General features: G+C 37.6%; 1 protein-coding gene across 1 annotated transcript in view; it reads right to left on the bottom strand.

Moving 5' to 3' along the window:
* Window positions 1-11,742: 11,742 nt before the first annotated feature.
* The window catches only part of ADGRV1 (adhesion G protein-coupled receptor V1), a gene marked incomplete at its 5' end in the record, with an annotated part of 278,532 nt that continues 264,571 nt past the window's right edge, over window positions 11,743-25,703 (bottom strand). Inside the window, 3 exon segments of the mRNA XM_081943817.1 lie at window positions 11,743-12,141; window positions 16,031-16,208; window positions 20,422-20,613. Coding sequence (XP_081799943.1) covers window positions 12,023-12,141; window positions 16,031-16,208; window positions 20,422-20,613 — 489 coding nt within the window. The 3' untranslated portion in view covers window positions 11,743-12,022.

Genomic DNA, 25,703 nt, shown 5'->3' with positions numbered 1-25,703 from the left:
AGGGGGTAGCTGCGGGCTGCCTTCCACCCCTGCTGTGTGCACCTCGCTCTTGTCGGAGCCTCGGCCGCCCGCAGCTTCCACTGAGAACCGCAACTCCGCCTGCCTCGCCAAACCAATTTCGAAATCATTCTTTATTCCAAATGCGCACAAAAAGCGTCTGCGATCGGTGGAAAAGAGCGCTAGGTAGCTGGAACGCAAACACGCATCTACCCAGCTGTCTTTTCCAGCTTTTCGGGTGCATTTGGAATAAAGAATGATTTCGAAATTGGTTTGGCGAGGCGGGCAGAGTTGCGGTTCTCAGTGGAAGCTGCGGGCGGCCGAGGCTCCGACAAGAGCGAGGCGCGCGCGGCAGGGGCGGAAGGTAGCCCGCAGCTACCCCCTCCTCTCCTCCCTGTCGCTCTCGGCTGGAGCCAACCTGGCCGACCCTTCCAGAGCCGGAGCGGGATGGAGCGAAGAAAAAGGGGCGGAAGCGCAAACAAGAGCTCGGGGCGACAAGGGCTTCGCTGCGGACTTTTCCTTGTTGCGCGCACAACGTGCGCGATCGGTGGGCTAGGTAGCTGGGAAAGACAGCTGGGTAGATGCGTGTTTGCGTGCCTTCGTCATCCGGAAGCGCCGACAACATTTCTGCCTCCGCAGCTCCCCGGCGCGGCCGGACGAATGTATATAATATTATAATATTATATATATATAGTATATAATATTATATACTATTATTTCATGAAGAGAGGTGAGGCCCTGCCTTCCCTGCCTCCCCTGACCGCACGTCACTGGTCCCTTGATATTGCCAAGAACAGCATCTGTTAAATAAGTGCCAGGGCAAATGAGAGCAGAAGCAAAAAGAAACCACTAGATATTTTAATAGGTTTGCAATGTGATATAGCACCCATGCAATACTTTTGATTCATATTGCTATTAAAAAGCATGTGTGCATTCTTTAGCAAATACACCATTAATAGAATCCAATGCAGGGGTGTCAAACTCAAGGCCTGAGGACTGAATCCACCCTGCTGGGTGCTTAGATCTGGCCCAAGGGGCCATCCTGGAAACAGCAAAGTACTGGCCCGCAATGCTTCTGCCAGTGAAAATGGAGTCTGGGAGAGCAGCACAGGGCCCTCCCGAGCTCTGTTTTCAGTGGCAGAGGGTTGCAAGAGGCCATTGCAGCCGAAAGTGGAGCTTGGGAAGTTGTTTTCGCTGGCAGAGTGACATACAAGTGACATCAAGCTGGCCGTACCCATTCTGGCCACACACACTCAACACCCCCCCTCCAAATTCAAACACAACCCTGATGCGGCCTTCAATGAAATCAAGTTTGACACCCTTATAACACAGAGAGTGGGTGCAGGAGATCCTAACTTTCTGGATTCACATTAGTGGCAAATATCTATGAGGATAGCTAGGTAGGGAGGAACTTTGACTTTGTTTCTTAGTTCCAGATCTGAATTCTAATTTCCATACCTGTAGAAACTATGTTTAAAAATAATCTCTGCTTTTTGGGGATTTTTTTTTTTTTGGAAGCTTGGCATCCCTGAAGGATATATTGTATAGTCCTATAATTTTTTCTGAAGTGTTTAACGATGTATGGCAAGTTAACTATACATTTTCCTTTGAAGGATGGAGAGCATGATCAATCCTCCCACATTCTAGAAGGCTGAGCACAAGTCAACTATCCAATAATTTTTTTAATCCAATAATTCAAAAATACTTTAAAAACTAGTAATAGGGAATTGGATTCAGAAGACAGAATCTGTCCTCAGGAATGGAAGATCGAGGTTCAAGTTCATCTTCAATCAGGATACCCCTTGAGTAAATCTGAACCCATCAATTATCTCTCAGCCTAACCTGGGAAATAACTTATCTCACAAGCATTTTATCATGGGAAAAAGTAAAGGCTTTCTCTATTTGCCATGGAACTGAAGTTAGAGAGATAATCCCACTGTTGTAAGAATTAGGTAACATGGTTTCTTCTGTAAAGCAAAGTTTCAGGTAGTGAATTCGTGAAATGGTAGATGATAGCTGTCATGTACAACTGACTATCCTGTTCTATGCTTTGATGCAAGCCCATTATAAAGAAGCAAAGAAATGGTTGAGATAGACCCTACATATGACTGAAGTTGTTAGCAGTCCAACTGGTATTTTATTGAAATAACAAAATTATCATTTGTTGTTAAATTTGAAACAGCGTTTTTGCAACTACATTGACGTGGCTGTTGATCCTACTGCTGGTGTCATATCCCTCTGGTGTCACAGGACCTTGCTCAGAAGAACACCGTGTTTCAGGGCCGACCTTAAAGCAAAGTATTGCTGAATGAGATATTGTAGGAAACCTTATACATAGTCCAGGCAGAAGAAGAACAGCAGCACCTATTTGTCTATCAGAGATAATGCAATATCTTAGGTTCTGGCCAGGGCATAACACCATATGCACAGACCTACTACCCAAGAGGCTTGGGGCTGGCTGATAGTGTGTATCTGCTTAGCAGCTGAGAAACCACCACATCCTATTCTAAGTCTATGTAATTTTTCCCCATAATAGGTTGTTTATTTGTTTGTTTGCTTGCTTATATCCCACTTTTATTTTCCCAAATAACTCAAGGCAGCAAGCATTTCCAACACACCTTCCTGCTCTTATTTTCCCCATGACAGCAACCTTGTAAGGAGAGTTGGGCTGAGAGACAGTGACTGGCCCAAGGTTACCCGGCTTTCATGGCTAAAGTGGGACTGGAACTCATGCTCTCCCACTTTCTGGCCTGGTGACATAATCACTAGACCAAACTGACTCTCTAATATCTCTAATAATTATAGAAATAATAATGCAATGCAATGCAATGCAATATAATGCAATGCAATATAATGCAATGCAATATAATGCAATGCAATGCAATGCAATATAATGCAATGCAATGCAATATGATGCAATGCAATGCAATGCAATGCAATATAATACACTACACTACATTACATTACATTACACTACACTACACTACAATACAACACAACACAGCACAATACAATACAATAGAATATAAATATTATTTCCTGAGGTATAGGGTGGACTGTTTCTTTGCAAAAGTTTAATTGATAACAAATTTGACAAGTGGAAGAAGGAGGAGGTTGGGATTGCACATTTTTAGCCAGTCCTAACCCAATAAACAGGATTACTCAGGAACCTGGAAATCTTCTATCAGCAATGTGTTTTTAAAAACATGAACAAACCTTCAAACATGCCAGCTTCACTGCCTCAGATGTATAACTCGGGAAAGCTGTTCTGTTTGATATTTTTGAACATGTTGCTCATGTCACATTTGTCTGCCATGTTCCTGCTTTCTGTAAACTTTTATTTGTATTTTTGTAGTCCAATGCTACAAAACATTGATCAATCATTGAGAGTTAAGTCTGACAGCTGTCATATATCGTTTGTTCATGCATGAGTAATACTATGGCAGCATCAATAGTATATGGGCAGTGAGCCTTTATCAAAGGGAAAAAAGTGTGATATCTTAAAAATGCAGAATCTCTTCAGTAGAATGTATTGTTAAAAAGCAGTACATTCTGAGAATTGCCCCTTTTTTGAAGATTAACAACGTCCAGAGAACTCCACTTTGTGTTCTCTAGTTTCATTTTGAAATTTAATTTGATATTTGTTTTTCCTGTGTCCTGATTCCTTTGAATTTGGTAATTTTTGTCTCAAGCCTCAGTGGGTGGATGCTGAGGGGAAAAAATCTCCCCGTCAGTTTCCAAAGCAGATGTTTTTCTTCAACCAACAGTTTGTTGAGGCAACTATGCAACATGGAGACTTTTTCTCTTAAAGAGCAACATATAAATAGTGCCTGTCTTTCCTTCATTGGAACTGCTGAGTAATCCTAACAGCCAGACTAAAGTTAATAATTATAGAAATTCAGACCAAACCTGGCCCTAGCTCTAAGTTTGTTCCATTTTTTCAGGAACAGGTTGAACTAGAGCTCATAAGAACAAAGAGGGTGAATAGCTGTTATTCCCCTCTGCCAGCCCTATGCAAAACCATGCTTTTTGATGTTTGTTTGTAGAGAATAGTACTTGGCATATACACGAGAAGGCCTCCAATGAGAAACGTTCAAGTTAAGTAATCTTAAACTAAATTACATGGGTTGTTTTTTCATGGAGATGCAATAATTAACTTTGTGTAGTTCCCTAATGCTTGAAGTGATGACTGATTATAGCCAGGTGCTGTCAGTTCCTTACCTGACATTTGTTTAAACATCTTGATAAATGAAGCACGCAGCAGTGATGTGCAAATCTCTAGATTCTGCACTGTGAGAAAGCACATAAAGGAGGAAGTGTGGGTCTGGCTGCTGTTACAGGAACGTCATCTATAAGCAGTGCAGAGGCATATGGTGCAATTCTGCAGAACAGAGGGAGGCTAAATCTTAAAGCACCGGTGACAGGGTTAATCTGATTTCCTTTCTTCCATGAATCCGCTGCAGGCATCTTTCTTGGTAGATGAAGCAGATTCTCTGGAAAATAATAGCCCAGATCCATCAAAAGAAGTAGCACTCAGCTTCCTAATGTCAGGGACATTAACATCCATTGTCAGTCAAGAGATTGATTTTTGCTGAGTTCCCAGTAACCCCAATTCTGTTCACCTACAGAAAAAGTCTCCAACCAGTTTCCAAGAACAGCCATCTGGGTTCCTCAGATAGCAGCCCCCATAATGTTCCTTTTTCTCTGGTGTGGGGTAGACATAGGCAAATTGTCTATGACCATGAATATCCCATGGGGAATTTTATCTAATTCTATTTATCCTGTTAGCACCCCATGATCTTTAGCTGTGATCACCATTGGTGCTAAAATACAAATTTGTTATATGAAGAAGAATTTCCTTTGAAGCACGCAAAGGACATGGTTCACCCATTCATATGTAAGGCCGTAGATAATCTTTTGGTGATTAGAAACATTGCTTGATGTGTAATTCAGGCAAAGAGTTTGCAAGTAGGGAAGCAGTAATGCAAAGCTGAAGAGACTGTGATTTTCATTCCTATACCCCGCCTTTGGTTGTGGGAGGGGTTTTCTGTTTTGCTTTTTTTTTACATCATGTCAAACTTGTTCAACACTTAAGCTTCTGTTTTTTGAGGTTTCCTGCATTATAATAGCAGGAAACCAAACTTTCAGAGGGTCGTGTGGCTCCAGTTCAATTTACCTCTCCAGTTTAGGGTTATGAAAGACCATATGGTAATATTTCCTGAAGATTTGCTTCTGAGGGCTGCCAGCTAAGGATATGTACTCAAATGCAAAACAAATATCTCTCAGATGAACCAATTTGTGTGTGTTTTTAATTGACAAGTAGTATAAAAATAATTTTATGTAAAAGAATGTCACAGAAGTAACAGGAGATAGGCATATCTATCTGCCATCTTCACTTGAAAATAAAAGGAACAATAATAGAAATAACTGCAGAAATTGCTCCCAACAGATAAGGGCAGATTTTTTTTTCATCAATCATACAGAATGAAGGCTTCTTGCTATGGCTCTCAAGTAGAAAGCTTAAATATGTGGTGACCCTTTTTTTAAATATTTTTTTTAATTTTTGAATAAACACAAACAAACAAGATACAACAAACACCATAAAAACATATTCCATTACAAATTATAAAAAGTGTGTCAATTGGTTACAAAGAACTTTCGTGCATCCCTTCCACAGTCATCACCTAAAATCCATATCAAATTATATATTTTACATCAAATATAATTATATATATTACTATCATCATACCTCATCCTTCATATGACTATAGTTGTTTTAACATCCCTTTATAACAAATATTCCAAAATTTAAAGCAAAACCACATACTGGCATTCCATTGTCTATTTTCAATATCATCCAACAACATTCTATCTTTGTGAAATGTTCTAAATAAAAATTAATTATGTTTGATAACAAAGTTTCTAAACCTCCTTTCTTAATCACTGTTTACAATTTATATCCAATTTCAATATTATAGGCTTTTATACATAGCTAAGTTTCAAAAGTTCCTTTCATGGTCACCATTTAAAATTTATACCAAATTTCCTCTTGTCGAACCAATATATATGTATACATTATATCATTATCAATTATTTATCTAACTATATCCATGATCAATCCAATTTCAATATTATAGGCTTTCATACATAACTAAGTTTCAAAACTTCCTTTCATGGTCACCATTTAAAAATTTATACCAAATTTTATCTTGTCAAACCAATACATATATATATACATTATATCATTATCAATTATCTATCTAGCTATATCCATTATCACTTCATTTTTAACATAATGCTCTAATTTTAACTATTTAGCTAGTATTTTGTTAATAGTTTTCATATCTCAACCTGTGTCTTTCCAGCAGAAGTACAGTCTTATTTCTTTTGCCTTATGTGGGATTAATCTTCTGGTTATTTCCTTAATCAACTTTGTGTGAACTTCTCTTCGCACCTTGTTGCTTGTTGCATTTCTTATAAATTCTCGAAACCCTCCATTAGCTTCTTTAATCAGCTTATCTTTGGTTATCGGTAATGCTTTTGTCAAAGTTCCTCTCCTTAAATCAGTCAATTCTTTTTTCTCCTACTATACCTTGAAATCTGGGGTAGAGCTCCAGATTTATTATTCAACTCCACACTAGTACCACTTTGACAAAGGAAAGTGTGTCCATGGACTTACATGAAAGCTTTAAAAGTACCTGAAAATGTCATTGTTTCACATGCTATTATAGAGACCACAGATACAATAAGAGGCAGGAGATCCTAATTATTAATGTGGATGGAAAAGTGTGCAAAAGAACTCAGGGACTTCTGGACTGTCTCAAATGATGAAGGATATATGATTAAAGTACTGGTAGGTAATGGCATGTCTTCCAGATATTTTGATCATCAACTCTTATAATCCCCCAGCCATAATGGCCATTTTCAAGGGATAATTATAGTTATCTGCGGGATCGTGTCCTGCCCCATACATCTCTGCGGCCCATTCGCTCACACAGAGAGGGCCTTCTCCGGGTGCCGTCCTCTAGAGACTGTCAGAGGGCGGTGCCCAGGAGTAGGTCCTTCTCTGTGGCGGGTCCCACCCTTTGGAACGACCTCCCCCCAGACATCAGGACAACAACCGATCTCCGCTCCTTCCGCAGTAAACTGAAGACCCACCTGTTTCGGCTAGCCGGCCTGGCATAATCTCGACAACTGTTCCACCCCTTGGTTAATTTTAATTGTCAATGTTAGCTTTTAAACTTTTATTCTTATTGGGGTTTTAACTTCTCTGATTATTGTATTTATTTATTTTTACCTCCTCCTTTGTAGTCCGTAGACCGTTGCTTGTGTACGTTGCCCCGAGTCCCTGTGGGGAGAGGGGGCGACTAATAAGTCTGATAAAATAAATAAATAAATAAATAATAAGAGTTGGAATGTAACACATCTGGAAGACTTTGGGTTTTAGGTTGTCAGCTTGATCTAAACCAGGGATGACAAACTTGCGTTGTCATGGTGGTGTCACTTGATGTATAGGGACTTTTTCCCCATTGGCTAAATCGGGTGTGGGCATGGCTAACAGGTGACAGGGCTGTGATTCTACCAGTTTAACAACTGGTTCGCTTTGCACACGCGCCTGACACATGCTGCGTGTGTGTGCACAGTTTACAGAGAAATCACCTTCCCATGCCTATCAGCTGGGCTTCAGAAAAGGGAATATAGGTGAGTATAGCTCAGGGACGGACAGGAGGGCCCAACTGAAAGTCAGAGCAAACTGGTTCGCTCCCTGCTGATAGTCGGACCTACTGGTTTTGGGCCATGGGCCACGAGTTTGACAGCCTTGATCTAAGCAGATGTATGAATAATTGGAATCAACAGCTTTGTCCTTCCTGGTCTTGTAGCTGCTCCTCCTTATTGCTACTGTTTTATGACTTGCCACTCTGAATTTTACCTCAGATGTGTGTTTGATTAGAAATCTAGAAGTATTGCAAATGCCTCCTGTTTACATGGAAAATGTCACTGAAAGCTGTGTGTATAACAATTATATGAACAACAGTGTTGAGCTATTGTGTTGTAAACAGTCAAGATTTCAGGTGATTTGGTTGACTTTGATCTGCATACAACTCTCTGGATTATTGTTATGCATGCCTGAAATATGATTGCATAAACTTTTTATTAAATTTAATAAAATATATTTTAAAATATCCCCTGAGGATTCTTTGGAGGAGAAGTATTTGTTTTTGAGAAAGCCAGCAGCAGAAGGTACTACTAAATCTACTCATATGACAATGTTTTATTGTGGATTTTTTCCCCTATTAGGTTCGTGACCCAACATTTTGAAGTGTTGTTATGTAATTCTTTCTTTGTTCTTTATGTCTTTAAACAGCTTGTGGCATTTTAGTACAGCAGGAAATCAATTTTTACTTGATGGATCGACTCATTTAAGGAGACGAGAGAAATTAAAAGCTGACTGCCAGCTATTCAGCTAATCTTGGGCAAAATTACCAGTGTATAGTACAAGCAGCAACACACTCCTACCAGGGGCAAAGCCAACGTGATCTTTTAACCAATTCAATTGTGCATCATGACAAAATATCAGAGCAGTTTGTTCTCTGTGTTTTGACTGAAAATGATATTGGAGTTTGTTGTTGTTGTTAATAATAATGGTGAGTTCATGTTGTAGCATGAATTTCAGGCCACTGAACTATCTGGGCCAATGTTCCTTCCATAGCTATTGAGTAAGGGAACTGGATTGTGTCAAAATTTTCCACCAGAACAAAAGTTTGTGTAAAGGTCTTTTAAGGGACAGAGGAGCCCTAGACACATTGACAAATGCCAAATTCAATCTGATTACATAGAAGTAGCTTTAGGTCTAGGTCATTGAAGCTATTTCATACAGAAGAGGGATTTTCAAGTACATACAAATCGCAAGTGGATTTCATTATCTCCTCCCCCCTCAACCCATAAGGGCTGATCATTGCTTGTACACATGACAGGACAAGGAACATCAGCAGTATTATGTTGACTATGGCACAAAGTTCTTGCTATACTTGTCTGATTGTACAGGCAGTACTCTCACTTCATTCATAGCTCACTATGACAGTGCTAAAACAGCTTTGCAAGGGCCTGACATCTGGATAAAGCTTTGCCAACCAATGCCAAAGAACAATTGGGGATAGTACATGCTGCCTTTCTCCCTCTTCTCTCTTGCATGGGACAATCAGCAGAACATCACAAATAGTCCTTGACTTACAACAGTTTATCTGGTGACCATTCAAAGTTACAACAACAGTACAACAGTGACTTATGACCGTTTTATAGTTTGAAGCATCCCCATGATCATGTGATCAAAATTCAGATGCTTGGCAACCAGTTCATACTTATGACCACTTCTGTGTCCCAAAGTCATGCGATTCCCTTTTGCGACCTTCTGACAAGCAAAGTCAATGGGGAAGCCAGATTCACTTAACAACCATGTGACTAACTTATCAACTGCAGTGATTCACTTAACAACTGTGGTAAGGAAGGTAGTAACAGAGGGAAAGCCTCACTTAACACATGCCTCACTTAACAACAGAAATTTGAGGTTCAATTGTGGTTGTAAGTCGAGGACAACCTGCATTATACCAATGTCTCAGGATGTGTATCACGGTGGCAGTAGAGAAGAAGCAAAAATGGAAGGGAATAGAAGGATCTGCAAGTAGTTGTAACAGCTACATTCAAAATAGAAGCAGATCAGGAACAATAGCTGGAATGGGGGCCCTGCAAGGAAAGAGGTGAGAATAGTTCAGCTTCAGATTTTCTAAAATGTGCACTTACCACTTTGGCTTTAGGTCTGTAGGAGAACATATTAGAGCAGGGGTGTCAAACCTAATTTCATGGAGGGCTGCATCAGGGTTGTGTCTGACCTTGGGGGGCCAGGGTGGGCGTGGCCAGAATGATGTCACTTATGTTGGGGCTGTGGTGGCCAAAGTGTTCTGCCAGCGAAAACAGGCTACTGAGCTCCATTTTCGTCTGGGACGGCCTTCTCAAACCCTCTGCCAGTGAAAACAGAGCTCGGGAGGTCCACGTGGAAGGGCCTCCCTTTTCACTGGCAGAAGCACCCTTCACTATTTCCAGGGTGGCTCCATGGGCCAGATTTAAGCACCACACTGGCTGGCTCCGGCTCCTTTCAGTTTGACATCCCAGTATTAGAGGGTAACTTTTCCTGGTCCAGCAGGCAACAGTTTTAAAGCAGGACATTTGAGGAAAGTACTACCAACACCACTGGCAGGTTGGCAGTTGCTTGCTCCTCCTTAACATGGGAATATTGATCTGTCAAGCCCCTGGAAGTTAAGGCTTGAACTTTAAGAAAAATATTATTCTTGAAGACTCTGTAGGTGATTACTGCAATTTGGAAAGAGATTGATGGTTCTACCCAAGGTTTGTTTGTTTGTTTCAGGTGTATGTGTGCACGCACTTGTATGATAAGATCATCAATCTCCCAGATCAACAGACCTGTTCCCCCGTCCTTCACCAAATCCAGATGAATGTTCAGTAGGGCATACGAAGATAATGATTAGGAGGTGTGGGATTTTACCCACTTCCCAACCATGCCCCACCACACCATTCAAGGAGCAATTGGTGGTTATTTTTCTTGCATCTAGGGACTCAATAGGAGAGGAAAGAAAATTAGGGCATTCACCAATTGTTGTCCTCAATCTCCACTTATTACATGTGTAAGGACAAAGCCACTCCCTGGCCTCCTTATTGTGTATCTAAAGATCGGCCATGGGAGCAGTGCAAATTAGGTTGACCTACTTTTCTGCTGCTTCAAGGATGGGAAGAATACGCGTTAACATGTCTGTGGGGAAGTGCTCAAAGTGTGAAAAGCAGTGAACAAAAGAAAATAAAGGCCATATATAATAAAAAAGCAAAGGGAAACTAACTAAACCTAGTTTATATCAATGCCATTCACTGTACTTCTCCCTAACTTCCAGTCTTATAAAAATCTCTTTGCTTCCACCCTGTCTGCGTAGTGATTCATATATTGCCTTTTCTCTTTAAACATATGACCTTCTGTTGTTTGATGATCTCATCAATTCAATCCAGACACATTTTCTTGGTTTTTCCCTGGATCTTTCCTACTCTTTTTTCATACAGTTCTTTTGCAATTTAACTCTAATTACTTATCTTTTTCTATGTGACCAAGGTACCTGAGAACACTTTTTTTGTAATAGTTACTCACTTTAATATTTGTTACACATTCATTCATTACCATTCATTCTTGACTCTATGCCATCATTTACTACATAAACATATTTTAAGTATGCCAGTTCAATTGCATTTCTGAACTCTAGTGGGCAGAAACACTTTCCTATATAGAACCATTTCTAACCAATGGAGAAATGCATTTAGATCAGGGGCTTTGCTTAGCAACCTTGCTTGTCACAATTTATGATCCATGAAGAAGCTTGAGAATAACTCTGTACTCTCCTGGAGTTCTAAGCTATACTTTTTACTCCCATCTTAGTTCATACTGGGAGATGCGTTTTCAAATTGTCTGTGGGGTTAACATCTCTGCATGTGAATTTCTGATTATAATATGTTCGCTCTTGCTTGGAAAGTAAAATAATACTTTGTTGTGGGCAAAGGGGAAAAAAAAAGAAAACAAAGCAAATAACTATAGGAATAAAATAAATTGAAGCTTAATAACCATCAAATCTTTCCTGGTCAAGCACACATAAATAAACACACCATCTCCATCAAACTGATTATATACTTTTTTATTAAAACAGAAATACACATAGGAGTTAATTTTAAAAATTAGTTAACTTGATAGAATAGATTCATCTACATTAATGGCTTAAAGCATGAGTTATTTATAGCTTACTGTAAAAAAATTAGAAGGTTATTTCATTTAAAAACAAAACTTGTTAATTCTTTAATCATATAATTCACAGCATTCTGTTACAGAGCTATATGTAGTGAGATTCTTTCATTGTTGTTCAAAGTAAGCACATGTACAAAAAGCAGAACGTGTACAGCATGTTAAAAAGATGAAAGATTAGAGATGAGTGTCTGCTATAGGTATTCTTCTAAGTTCAACAATTTGGGAATTAGCTATTGTACTTCCATCCAGGCTGCCATGACATGATTCAGTGTCACTGATGTTGAGGCCAGCACCTGAAACACAAAAAGGAAAGCAGAATATTTGGGAGATTTGAAAACAAGACCATATATTCTACAGAATACGCTTATCTGATCCTGGTGATGACATCAGCTTTCCTATTCTTAGTGGTTTAATTATTCTGGCTGGATTTATTGACATATTATTCAAAATTCAATTATATCAAAATGATGTGGCTGGCTTATAAAAGCTAAATTCTTGTTAAAATTAACAAGAAGATTTCTCCAATTTAAAGCATTTTAGGCCATAATAAATTGTTTCTAGTTCACATCTGAATCATCGTTCTTTCTTAACTATAATTTACCTTACTGAATTTTTAATCCATAAACCACAGTTACAAATATCACAATAAGTACTGTGATTTTACATATTTAATTTTACTACTGCAATATTGCGTTCATTACATTTAAAGACATAAGCTGACTATATTAGGGGTAAGGTTTGCAAATCTCCAGAACTCTGTTAGATATTTTAATATTTTTTACTCATCATTTAGATTGTATAGCTTAACTCCAGTCTTAATTTATATGAATGTTCTCTCTCTCTCCCTCCCTCTCTCTCTCCCCCCCCTCTCTCACACACACAGCATTCTATTTCTTCATGTAACTTATATGCTTCAGGACTCTTAAGAGTCATTTTTGCATACTTTCATGAAATTGTATGTCTTTAAAAGTCTATACATTATTAAATATAAACGTAAATCTCCAAGGTGTGGAAAGAAACTAAGCATGATGGTTGCATCTTTGGGTTTTTCCTGTGCACCTCACCAATTGCTAGTGGAGTTCCTCGCAAAAATAGCATCTACATGATGAGGGGCAGGACCTCCATCAATGACATCACAGTTTACAATTATGCTACTTTAGAAAGCTGACCTTAGCCTGTACTAGGTGGGCAGATTTCTTGAACCAACATTACATCAAAATTGGTAGTGTAATGCCTCCATATTTTCTCCATAAAGGTACGGTTCTTCTTGCATAGCTTTTTAGGACGATGGAATAAACATTTTTATCATAGATTGAATTCTTCATGAACAAAAGAAGGTGGAAAATTTTCTCTTCCCCACCCCCACATTATCTCTTCTTCTAGTGACACCAACTGATTGCTTTGCCTGAGTGAACATACTGTGCTTTTGGTCTTAGGACAAGTAAATAAAACATTTAAAAACTGCCCAACCCCTACTTAGACATTTCAAGACTTGCAAATCCTATTTAGGCAGAAGTGCATGCAAGCATAATTAAACATGGTAATGTCAAAAGAGATTAATTCCAGACATCACTTGCTAGTTAAACCAGCTACAAATGAGCAAGGGCTGCAAATATTCAATGAACTGGGCAAAATTATTTCTGCTGCAAATGCATAGGTTTCAAAGGAGCTGTACCAGCAATAAACCTGGCTCACTGCATTTGGAATATGCTATGTTTGCAGGAATGTTAGCACTTTTTAAACTAGCAATTAATAAAACACACAAGACAGAAAATGTGGCATATTAAGTTGCTTTGTTATATATGAACAGGGATTATTTGTCTCTTTTTAATTCTATGACACAGCAGATGACATGACCAAATTACAATGTTCTCCATCCAATCAAATGACTTAAATATGCTTTACAAGATGGGTTCCTACCGCTATCATTAGGCAAGCAATGTTCTTTTTTCAATCCTTTCCTTCTTCACAGTTGTTTAGTGGGAGGGGAAAAAAAGAATTGGTGATTGAAGACCCAGGAAGATTAAAATGGAAGATGATGATGGTGAAATCTGGGTGCCTTCTAAAAATCTGTCAGTGAGAGGGGTTGATCAGGATAGGTTCCAAACAGTAGTTTGAGGGTAGGGAAATGTACAGACCAGTTAAGCTTTTATCTAGAAGTGTTTACCACAAGATAGTTAAGAGTTCTTAGGGGCAGCATGTTCTCAAATTCAAACAATGAGGCCCTGTAAGATGGTGTAATGACTTCACACTGTGATTTTTTGAGAAAACATTGCCTGTACATTTCAGCACTAATGCTAAAGTTGGTCTCTCATGCGTCTTTATCAATTGAGCCCAACTTGCAGTCAAAAAAGAAAACTCTGAGATATACTATGTTTAACATTGCTTTCCAGTCTAACCAAGAATTATAAATCTGAAGTGTGTTTACAATCTTCTGGGCTTGCAAAATCAGTGTGGTTGTATCTACAACTGCAGTGGGTAAATGAGTATTAAATCTCATCACACCTTTTTTATATGTTTAAAAACCTGTATTATATTATTGGTAGTTTCTCACCTGTTTCATGTTTACACACACCCAGCAAGATTTTTTTATGGGAAGCATAAACAATTAACTGTTATTTTCGTTTTTGTAACTTTAGCAGAACAGAGAGTTTCTCCTTTCATTTAGTATTTCCTTTAAACAGTAACTAATTTTAATTATTTATTTATTTTTGTTTAACAAGGGAATGAAACACTATAGTTCAGCTGTGAAAGTTTCATGAATAAACAAGGGCCTATCTGAATTTACTCTAAGAACACCAATGAAACCAAATGCAGATTATGGCTCAAAGGTCTCCCAGGTGCCTGTTTACCTAAGAAACTCACAGTACCTGTACATCAAGTTTAAGATGAATTTAGGTAGCCAATCTAGTCTTTCTGCCTATGTGACACAAAGCACTTAGAAATATTTCTTCAGGGCACTCATAGTTTGACCCTAGTTTAATTAGCACTTTTAAAAAAGTTACATAACTCGGCACTTATCCTTTTCACACAGTAAACACACCTACATATATTTGTGTCAGCCTTTCTAAGCAGTGTTACCGTCATATCATTTGCTGCCATGTCTTGCTGTGCAATTATCAATGTTCCAAACAAATCAGTCTGAGAAAATGTTATGCTACTGAGTGATCCATGCAAAACATAATCAGGATTGGCTTGTATTCTTCTACGTGTAACCAGGATGTATATAAACTAGAAACACAAGTGGTGTTTTGAAGTCAGTAGTCATATTCGTATTTGTAAGCTTGAAAACCTGTCCCTTCAAATTAAGACAGCTGTGAGGTTGGCAAGTGATGTAGCCTCCCAAAGTATTAGTGGTCATATGTTTGATTGGTGTACACCGCCCCGAGTCCCTTTTGGGAGAGGGGGCGGTCTAGAAGTGCAAATAAATAAATAAATAAATAAATAAATAAATAAATAAATAAATAAATAAATAAATAAATAAATAAATAAATAAATAAATAAATAAATAAATAAATAAATAAATAAATAAATAAATAAATAAATAAATAAATAAATAAATAAATAAATAAATAAAGTGCAAGACAGCTGATGAGTGGAATGCTGACTTGCCACTCTTCTAGGAGATCTAAAGAAACCCATAAATTTCATTTTCTGCATGTCCAAGAAATCCCAACAGTGTCTTCTTTGACATATTTTCACACTCTGCGACTGGATTTTCTCCATCTTTTACTTAGAATTAATCTTAATCTGGTTCTTAGATGATAGTTAATCTTCTTCTTTAAATAGCTATGGGGAGCCTAACTCAACCAGATGGCATAATTGCACAGTCCATGACCATATTTCTGATTCATCTGCAATTGCTTCCATATAAATGTGAAATAGATCCATATAAATTGGATATATGGCAGCATTTCTATATCTGAAATAGTAGCTTGTGGTTCATATAAGAATAATATTTACTTTTTCATTCTAAATTTCAAACACTTACAATAATAAAGCACGTTCTATTTTCCTGATATAGGCTAAATGTGTTTTCATTAAATTTTTTGTTCTTTAAATAAAATACATATTAAGTTTAGCACAAGATAGACTTTTTACTTTGGTGTGAACAGTTAGTCAGAATACAATTGCAAAAAAATAACATCTGATTATTTAGAAAGGAGGATATATTGTACTTACCAGTTTTTAGAGCAAATATTAAATCATCAAACTCTTGTGATTCTTCATCTGCCATCAAAGAACTACTCCCAAATCCTCCAGCAGCTATGTAGGCATTGCCATTCTGTGGGCTTTGCTTAAAGACAGCCCTGGCCTCGGTGCCTGTTCTTGGGGATGCCCTCTCCCAGTCTGCTGGCATCTTTAGAAAAAGCATTAAGTGTACAGTTTATTTATATAGAATGCCACAAAAAATCACTCTGTGTTATCTTCCTAATGATGTTATTGGTTCACTAGATTAGGGAATCCCTCACACAGCAAATGATACCTTCATCGTTATTTACTTATTTTGGCAACTGAGGAAAATATTATTGTAATTTAGATGCAATAGGCTGACCCCAAATATCCTGGTCCTAGCAATGCATTTAGTCAAAGGAATTAGAGCAACAAATTTTTCCTTTTGCATTATGGCTTTTCCCAATGCCAAAATAGAAGAGATGGACAAATATTTTGCCATCTGATGTAAAGTAGCAAATGTCCACCTCCTTGTCTAAATGCATTTTGTATACCAATTGGTCAAATTATGCTGGATCCTAAGTTACACAATTCCACAAAGCTCTCTCCTTTCCCAGTAAAAATCAGTTCAGTATTAAGAAATAAAATTCTGGCCTTTTAATGATACTTTACCTAATGCCTAGGTCAGGCCCACAAATTAAATGGGACTAATATTTGATATTACCAAAAATACCACTATCAAGGAAAGGCTGTTTCTCTAAGTCTAGCCACCAATTCCTTTAGGGATACACAGGCTGTTCTTGATAAAATAGTAATGTGATAGATATACAAGATGAAAGTTACTTTCTTTGTGAAATAATAATTGATAGATCTACAAACACAGAAAATATGGAATGCATAACTGATATCAAACTGGCCTTGGATTTATGTATTTATTTTACTGTGGATTCTGTAACTCCACAACAGATGTTCAAAGAAAAAGAGGCAGAGTTGTCAGCAATACTGTAGCAGCAACTATATGGCTGCCTTATAGACTCTCTGGACATGTGAAAACTGGTTCTATTTCAGTCAACACTGATTGCCCACTGAGGTGAAAGTCAAAGATCCTCCTGCATCTCTGAACACCTCAGGAAAGGTAATTAGTGTGGAGAAAGAAGAGGCCCCTTTTCTGTAACAATAACCTTGCGCTGGTTATTGTCTAAGGAAGCCTTGTCTCGTGATAACCGCCCTGCCGCCCTGTTTAGGGTAACCCGCTCCCTCTTATCGCAGAGGACACGGGAAGCCCCCCTGCAGGGCAGAGCAGAGGAGTTTGGGGAATATCTGCAGGACAAAGTCGCTCAGATCCGGAGCGGATGGGCCCCCTTCAGTGGACCAGGGGAGCCGTCAACAGTGAGTCTTGTGAGACCATTCTGGGAGGAGTTTGACTCTGTTGCCCCCGAGGATTTGGACAGGTTACGTGGACGGCTGCGACCCACCACATGTTCAATGGACCCGTGTCCCTCCTGGCTGGTACTGGCATCCTGGGAGGTGATACGAGGCTGGCTTCTGGGCCTGGTGAACGCCTCGTTGGGCAAGGGATCCTTACCAACTGCCTTGAAAGAGGCGGTGGTGAGGCCCTTACTCAAGAGGCCTTCACTCGACCCGACAGAATTAGCTAATTACCGTCCAGTCTCCAACCTTCCCTTTCTAGCGAAGGTTGTGGAGAATGTGGTGGCACAGCAATTTCCGTGACACCTTGACGAATCCGAATATCTAGCCCCACGCCAGTCCGGCTTCCGACCCGGGCACAGCACGGAGACGGCCTTGGTTGCGTTGGTTGATGATCTCTGGAGGGCCAGAGATAGAGGCTGTTCTACTACTAACATGAAGAAGTGACAAACTGATTTTTCTTAGGAGGACTGGGAAAGATTTGGGAATGGATTTATTACTCTTAATTGCAAACCACTTTTATCTGGACTTTGTTGGGAAAACAGACTGATTGTAGATATTGAATGTAGTATATTGAACTAGACCAAAACTGATAAGAAATTATATCAAAAAATGAATGTGCATATATGATCTAGGATGAATTACTCTTAATCTTGGGATGATTTGGGATAGATAAGAGGCCAAGGTAAGGTCATATACTTCTTTAATTATGAGGTGGCCAAGTTGCATGAGAAAATGTTCTGCCTCTCATGATGTAATCATCTTTCTGGCTTCCAGAACTTCAATTAAATTCAAGGAAGGTTGTCATTAAGGAATTCTTTTTTTTTTTTTTTTTGTAGTGAAGCAACTGTCATCAAGAAGGAACAAGTACAAGGTATAGTTAAGGATTTCACCAAAGGGGAAACAAAATTGGCCTTGCATATGGTTACAGCAGCTAGGTTGTTGATTGCGCAACATTGGAAAAAAGATTTTTTTACCGACAATTGATCAATGGATTCAGAAAGTGGCGGGGTTCGCCGAAATGGCAAAAATTTCAGCTTTCTTAAAAGCTCAGAAACAGGAGGATTATACACAGGAATGGGTAAAGTGGATTGATTATATACAGAATAAATACCAGACTAGGAGTTATTATGTAGCCTTTAGGTAAGAATGTTTAGATTGATAGATGATCAGAGTAAATAATATATGGGATGTTTGGAATTGTTGGAGTGGTATATAGCGGAAGTCAGGGGGGTGGGTTTGTGTGGGAGGTGGGGGAGGGTTAGGGTGGAGGGCGGGGTAATATATATGTATGAATAAATTAGAAGATGGGATTAACGAAACATTGTTATTTTAGGAGAAATTTATATTAAGAGTTATAGATGTCAAATTAGCTTAGAAAATGGGATCAATGTGCTATTATTAATCTAAGAGAAATTTATATTGTGTTTGTTGGGAGGAGAGGGGCTACAATTCGAGTAATTTACTTTAAGACGGGGGGAGGAGAGGGGGCAAAGTATTTGGTATAATATTTGAATGTGAATTTCTGAGGGGGGGTTGGGGGGATATAACATTTGTATGAGATTTACATTGTATGGCGGGGGTGTGTGAAAAGGGGGAAAATCTGTTTGTACAAAACTCTTTTAATAAAATTTAAAAAAAGAAGGAACAAGTACGTTAAAATAATATTGAAGAATTTTTCTTTCCCTGAAGATGGCTAGAGAAATTTCCTATTCCAACCTACTTTGCCAACAAATTTAGTGGAGAATTTTTGAAAGCAAAAAATAAAAAATAAAAAGATTCCAGTTACTGGCATCTTGGTGTCTGTATCAATGAGCTCTAGCAACATAAATGTTAGTTAAGCATAATGAGCTATGGCAACATGGCAATGTGCAGATGCTGTATGTATATTATTTTATAGACCACTTGCCATTAGAATGTTTTTTAAGATCCAACTTTCCACCATCAAGAGCATATTCATCCCCCTTTGGCTGACTCACAGTTAGATCCCTTTCTGTACTTTTTAAATTACTTAATCTGGCAATTGTAATAGGGTCGAATTTTGAAATGGAACGGAGGCAGCATTTTAAAACAGAGCAGAATTGCCGAAAATAATACACATATGATGCTTCTGACATGTATACTTTACAGCTCTATTTTCTAGATAAACCCGATGACCTGTTTATAGGAAGCCTGAAATGGCCTGGAGGCAGAAGGTGGCACTTTCTTTGTTTTGCTCATTCTCCTGATCTGTGAATTAAGATCAAACAGAAACTAATTGCTCAGGTACATGTGACAGTCAGCATGAAGTTCGGCCAGGGTAAAGGCATCACTACAATAGAACTCCCAAGAGAGCCCAACACATTCTTCCAATGATGTTTTTTTTGGTTGGCTTATAAATGAGAAAAGAAAAGGTGCTGTTGTTCCTTGCATTGCCATTTAAACTTCTTTCTTGTGCAGCTGTTAATATTGACATTACATGCTGGGATACAAACCCCACTGACTACAAGGGGAGCTACTCCACCAAGCAATGGAGGACATAACTGCAATCTAAATGGAAAACTTTGGGAAATATCCACTGGATCCAGTGAGATTTCTGAGGAATACAAATATTCAACTATGAACTATTTAAAAAGGAGAGTTGCACTGTAAATCTTTTATTATTTACAGTTGAGTTTTACTAAACTTTTTATGTTCTCAATGCCCTTTTTGATCAGAAATTGACCTTGTATGTAAAAAGATTGTAGTCTACTCTTATCCACAGAAGCTCACTGGGTGACTTTGGGCTGGCTAATCTCTCCCTGTCTAATTTACCTCACAGGGTTCTGGTTGTGAGAAAAAATATATATGTGAGAATGCTTACTAGATGCCACTCTTGAGCTCCTGACTGAAATGTAAGAGGTAAAACTCATCAATTAATAAAATCAATGTGGAAACATACTCTATATGAGCTGTTAGGATATTTGTTTGTAAAGATAAAATAATGAAGGTACCTCTTCCATAGCAGCAATAAGATTTTGAGTAGACTTGCTGATTTCTTCCCCTGCCAATGGCATTCCACTTCCATGAGTGAAAAATGTAGAACTCGAGCTAGTATTTCCATTCATTTCAACTGTATAGCTGGCTTTTACAGGGCAGCAGAGTTGGTTGTGTAAAATGAAATATACCACAAAGACATAAAGTCCCTAAAAGACAGAAGAGGGAGCAAGGAAAATTCAGGCATCTATGTATGAAATGCACAGATGTTTAATGCAGAACACATTTAAGAAATCTATATATTCAGGATATCAAGATGTAGAACCAATGACTGTCCATCTGATTATAATGTAAATTAAAACACAAGAGAAGCTGTCAGAATAAATTATTGCCTTGGAAAATAACCTCCATGAACATAATGAGATAGTTTAGTTTAACATGATGTGTTTCTTTTTAGAATCACTTATTGTTGAAGCAAAGCAAAAGTAGAACAATGGTTCAGCTCCAAAATAACAGCAAGGAAATCAGAAATGGCTGATAGAGAGCCAAGCTTGCGATGATTTATTGTCAGATAAAGTATTTTTACTGACCTGTTAGTTTCAAACCATAAGTTCAACATCATAAAAACACTGTTCAGGGTTTAAAGAGAATGTTTCAGCTTCAAATAAGCTCTGTCTTAAAACTTTACATTTATTGCCTATTTTAAAATATTTCTGCACCATCTTAATAGCAAACTGTTCCCAATTATAGGTTCATAACATAACAAAAAACACAAGAAAATATAATGCATGCATTTAAATTTTTGCTTGTGCAGTTTTATACCCTGCAAGCTTTTTAACATTCAACAACTGTCATGAAGTCAATTTTAACATAATACTGAGGCTCTGGATTCTAGATCCTTTCGTCTAGCTTCTTCCTGATTGTCTTTTTGAGGGAGAAAGCTGTTAAGGAATAACAGACCTTGGAGGTCTTCTAGTCCAACCCCTTGCTCAATCAGGAAACCCTGCACCACTTCAGACAAATGGTCTTCTTTAAGAACCTCCAATGTGAGCACCCACAACTTCTGGAGGCAAGTCGTTGTACTGGTTAATAGTTCTAACTGTCAAGAAATTTCCCCTTAGTTCTAGCTTGCTTCTCTCCTTGATTAGTTTCCATCCATTGCTTTTTGTCCTGCCTCCAGGACAATAGGCTGACCTCTCTTCTTTCTGGTAGCCCCTTACATATTGGAACACTGCTATCACATCACCCCTAGTCCTTCTTTTGATTAAACTAGAGTGGTAGATAGGTCCCTTCCCAACAGCAGCAACTTCTTTTCATGACTCTTTCACATAGGCAATATGCCTTTACCAACACCTATCCACTTTCAATACTTTGAACATAGGAAAAGTACATCTAGGTCTTTAATTCATACTCACACTGTTTATTTCCTTAAATACAATCCCTTGAAGTCCCAAACTGTAAAATACCACATGAACTGTTCCCATAGAGGAGACAGAAAGTTAATATTATCATTTATGCTTTTTACAAAAAGCAGAAAAAAGTTAAAAAACAATTAGTAATGATTTTGCCTTCTTGAATATTTTGGCGGTATTTTATACAATACAATACAATACAATACAATACAATACAATACAATACAATAGTAGAGTTGGAAGGGACCTTGGAGGTCTTCTAGTCCAACCCCCTGCCTAGGCTTTTATCCAAATAAATTTTGGATTTATTTATTAAATGTATTAAATGTATTTTGTTGTTTAAATGCTACAGTTAGGATACCATGCTGTTATTCTTGTACTTACCAATAGTAGCATTATGTATGAAAAACACTTTGTATATTACACTTCCAACTGCTAAAATGGATTAACAGCATGGATTAACCTTAACAATCTGCATAGAAAGTGCCAGAATTGAGTCCAAACTTGATTCACAATTACTTCTAATATAGTAAACCAGACCACAACTAGGTCTGTGCAGTTTTTCCAGCCATTTTGCTGTTGAAACTGTCCTAAAAAATTCCATCACCATGGGCTATCTACTACAGAATGACATCTTCAAAAACTATGAAAACTACTTACATTACAGAGAAGATATATCTAATTTATGCATCTACCCTCAATACTTCTAAATAAAACATTTTATTATACAGTATTTTTGTGGCTAATTCTAAAACTACCCAAAGATTGGTTTCTACTCCCAATTAGAAATATTGCAAAAGGCCAAAAACAATCAGTTCATTGGTTTTGTTACAGGATGAAGTGTCCCCAAATGTAAAAAGCATTATATAATCTCTTTAATTAATATAACTAATAGTATTTGCTAATATATTTTCAGCCAGAACTGGGAAATAATCCTCCAGAGGATGATCAAGGACAGGGGTAGGATCTGAAACATGCCTGAGATTTGCATATAGTTCCTTTCCGGTTTTATGGACTGGATGACTTTTGTGACAACCACTTGATGGAGCAGAAACATTAACACCCGCCTCATTGGACTATATCCCATACCTTAAATTGGAATTTGTCTTCATTCTTAGTTAATGCAAAGAAATACCCACCCACTCCACTTTTCTTCATATAGGAGATAAATATGAAGAAAAATCTATCAAAATCTACCAATCATTTTAATTAAATGTTAAATTTATGTTCCTTATTATTGTAATGCTTTATAGTGAATTATAATTGAATGTCCCTGTCAGGGTGTAAATTCAGCCCTGTATTTAATGAGGGATGAACCGTGGCCTTTCCTTGAAGTATACTTGATAATTAAGCAAAATAAACCCGAGATATATTCTAAGAAACACATTTTATTGTAAAGAAAATGAAAACACAAACTTACTAGCTAACGATTACATTTTGGCAGAGTTCCTGCCTACCACCTTGGCAGGCGAACAAAAGACAAAAAAGTGAAATAATAATGATGAAGGAATGTGTAAGAATGTGTAGACATGTGCAGTAAGCTTAGTGATAAGAGTCAGATCAGTCTACCATATGTCTTAGAGTTTAAGCACAGCTGGCAAACAAAAAAACAAAGTGACAGTCTCTAATCTGCCTCTAGAAGGATGGGTGGCATAGTTTAAATAAATAAATAAATGCACAAACAAACAAATAAACGCTCTGCTAGATGCCTATTTTGGTTGGCATGCATAAAATGACAGATTTATCCTTGTGTTTCCTAAAGGAGAAATACTTCTTATTTAGAAGAAAGGGCCCAACCCAAGGGCACTTGCAAATGTTTCAGATGGCTGATGCTTTGGGGGTGGTACAGACAGTGAGCATGTCTGTTGGCTCCAAACCTGAAATAGTTTGCTTTTGTGGGCAAATTAGGTCATAGGCTTGAGTTTCCTATTCTTGATCTAGGAACAATTCATGCCAAAGTACTTGAGATAAAAAGATGGATTGGGAAATCATTGAAAGCTTTATGGAATACACAGGGCAGGTTAAACATGTTATTAGCTTGTGTACCATTCTGGGATCCAGTTGTAAGGGAAGTTCTCCACCTAATATTTAGTCATACCCTTTATCTTCTGGGTCTGCATGCAAAATCTGCCCCCAGTGACTCTTTGCATTTAGCGTCCAGGGAATTGTAAGAGGGTTTGATTGATCAATTTCCCATAATCATGAATCCTGATAAAACAGGGTAGGACATGTGTGCACTTGCACATCTCCTCCCTGGCTTACATTTTACTTACATTGCTAGCAAACAACTCCATGGATGTGTGAGTCAAGGTGATATTCAAAAAAATAAAACTATACTAAGAAAGGGGGCATATTAAGGAGAAACAAATGAGAGGCAGGAGATTAGATATTAGCAGTTCCATCCCTAAATGGATTGAGAATGAAAGAAATAATGTATGCATTTGTCCTTGATTATATGTCAGGTTAATATTACTTTTATTTATATATTCATGACGTACAGGTTAGGTAGGTTATATTTCATTATTACCAAATAGTATGTAGTAACTTGCTGTTTTTCTTTGCCATGTTTAGCTAACATTAATGTGAAGACTGATCCCTGTTGGAGTATAATAATTTGTCTTCTAAGAAATGTAAAGTAGGGTTTTTAAAAAGTTGGTTTTTTTTAAAAAAAATCTTTTTAAAATTTACATGTGTCTCACAACATACATAACTATATGCATACATATAAAAATATAAACATATAAATGCTTGAAACAAGTATTTACCTCATAGCTTGACCTGAAATAAGAAAATATGCTCTTTCACTTGCCTTCATATTAAGAACTGAGTTAATAAATGTTCAATTAAAAAAAAGCTCATAGATAGATAGATAGATAGATAGATAGATAGATAGATAGATACTGTAGATATAGATATATCTATCTAAAATCCTTAATAAATACAGAATGAGAGAAGAATGTAGAGAAGATTCTTCGCAGAGATCACTTTGATTAGGTTTCAGGATATTTTTTGCCGTACCATGTTAGTAATATTATAGTATGCATGTCCACTGGTTCATATATTTATTATTCATTTAAATATTAATATTTATTCAATGTGATTCATTTATATGTGTTACTGTATTTTACACTGAATGAAAGGTATTTTCATAACATGACAGATACTTTAAATAAATAGTAATTGCAGCACTTTATACAGATTTCTGGACTGGAAAAGCCCAAAGGTAAACAGCTTTACATTAAAGGACTTAGAAGCACAGAGGCAAGAGAAAGAAATAAGTTTCCAAGCAAATGAATAAAAATAATTGTATGCATGTTTTGATCACGGTAAGATGTACAGGGTTGATGATGTGGTTTGCCAAGCTGTTGGCATAAGCATGAATCAAAAGAATGCACTGGATGTTAATGAAAAATAATGAGTGTATTTAGAGGATCTGAGGATACATTCGGAATAGCCATAAGCAATAATGTGTTGTTAATATAATCATACCAGTGTTTCAAATGTGGGTCAAAAATTACACAGAATTAAAGAAAATTCTGGACTTCCTTAAAATCTTGACAAAACAATATGATTACATAAGGTGAGAGATGAAATAAAAGCTTCTCTACATTTTTGATCTTTCCTATTAATTTCCTAATAAAAATTGCCAGTCCATTGTTCCAAGTGAAGATGCAAAGGAAACTAATGCAAGGGTGGGATCTTCCAGTTTTGACTTCATTGAAACATAGATAGACATTCTTGAGAAAGAGCCATGTTGTAAAGTATATTTTGGGGAACAGCAAAAACATATAGAAGAAATTTGAATACACATACACACGGGGGCAGAGAGAGAGAGAGAGAGAGAGAGAGAGAGAGAGAGAGAGAGAGAGAGGGAGAGAGAGAGAGAG

The sequence above is a fragment of the Natrix helvetica genome (assembly GCF_964273705.1).
Source record: "Natrix helvetica genome assembly, chromosome: 2".
Taxonomy (NCBI): Eukaryota; Metazoa; Chordata; class Lepidosauria; order Squamata; family Natricidae; genus Natrix; species Natrix helvetica.
Note: the sequence above shows the minus strand (reverse complement) of the source record. Positions and strands in the feature narration are given on the sequence as shown.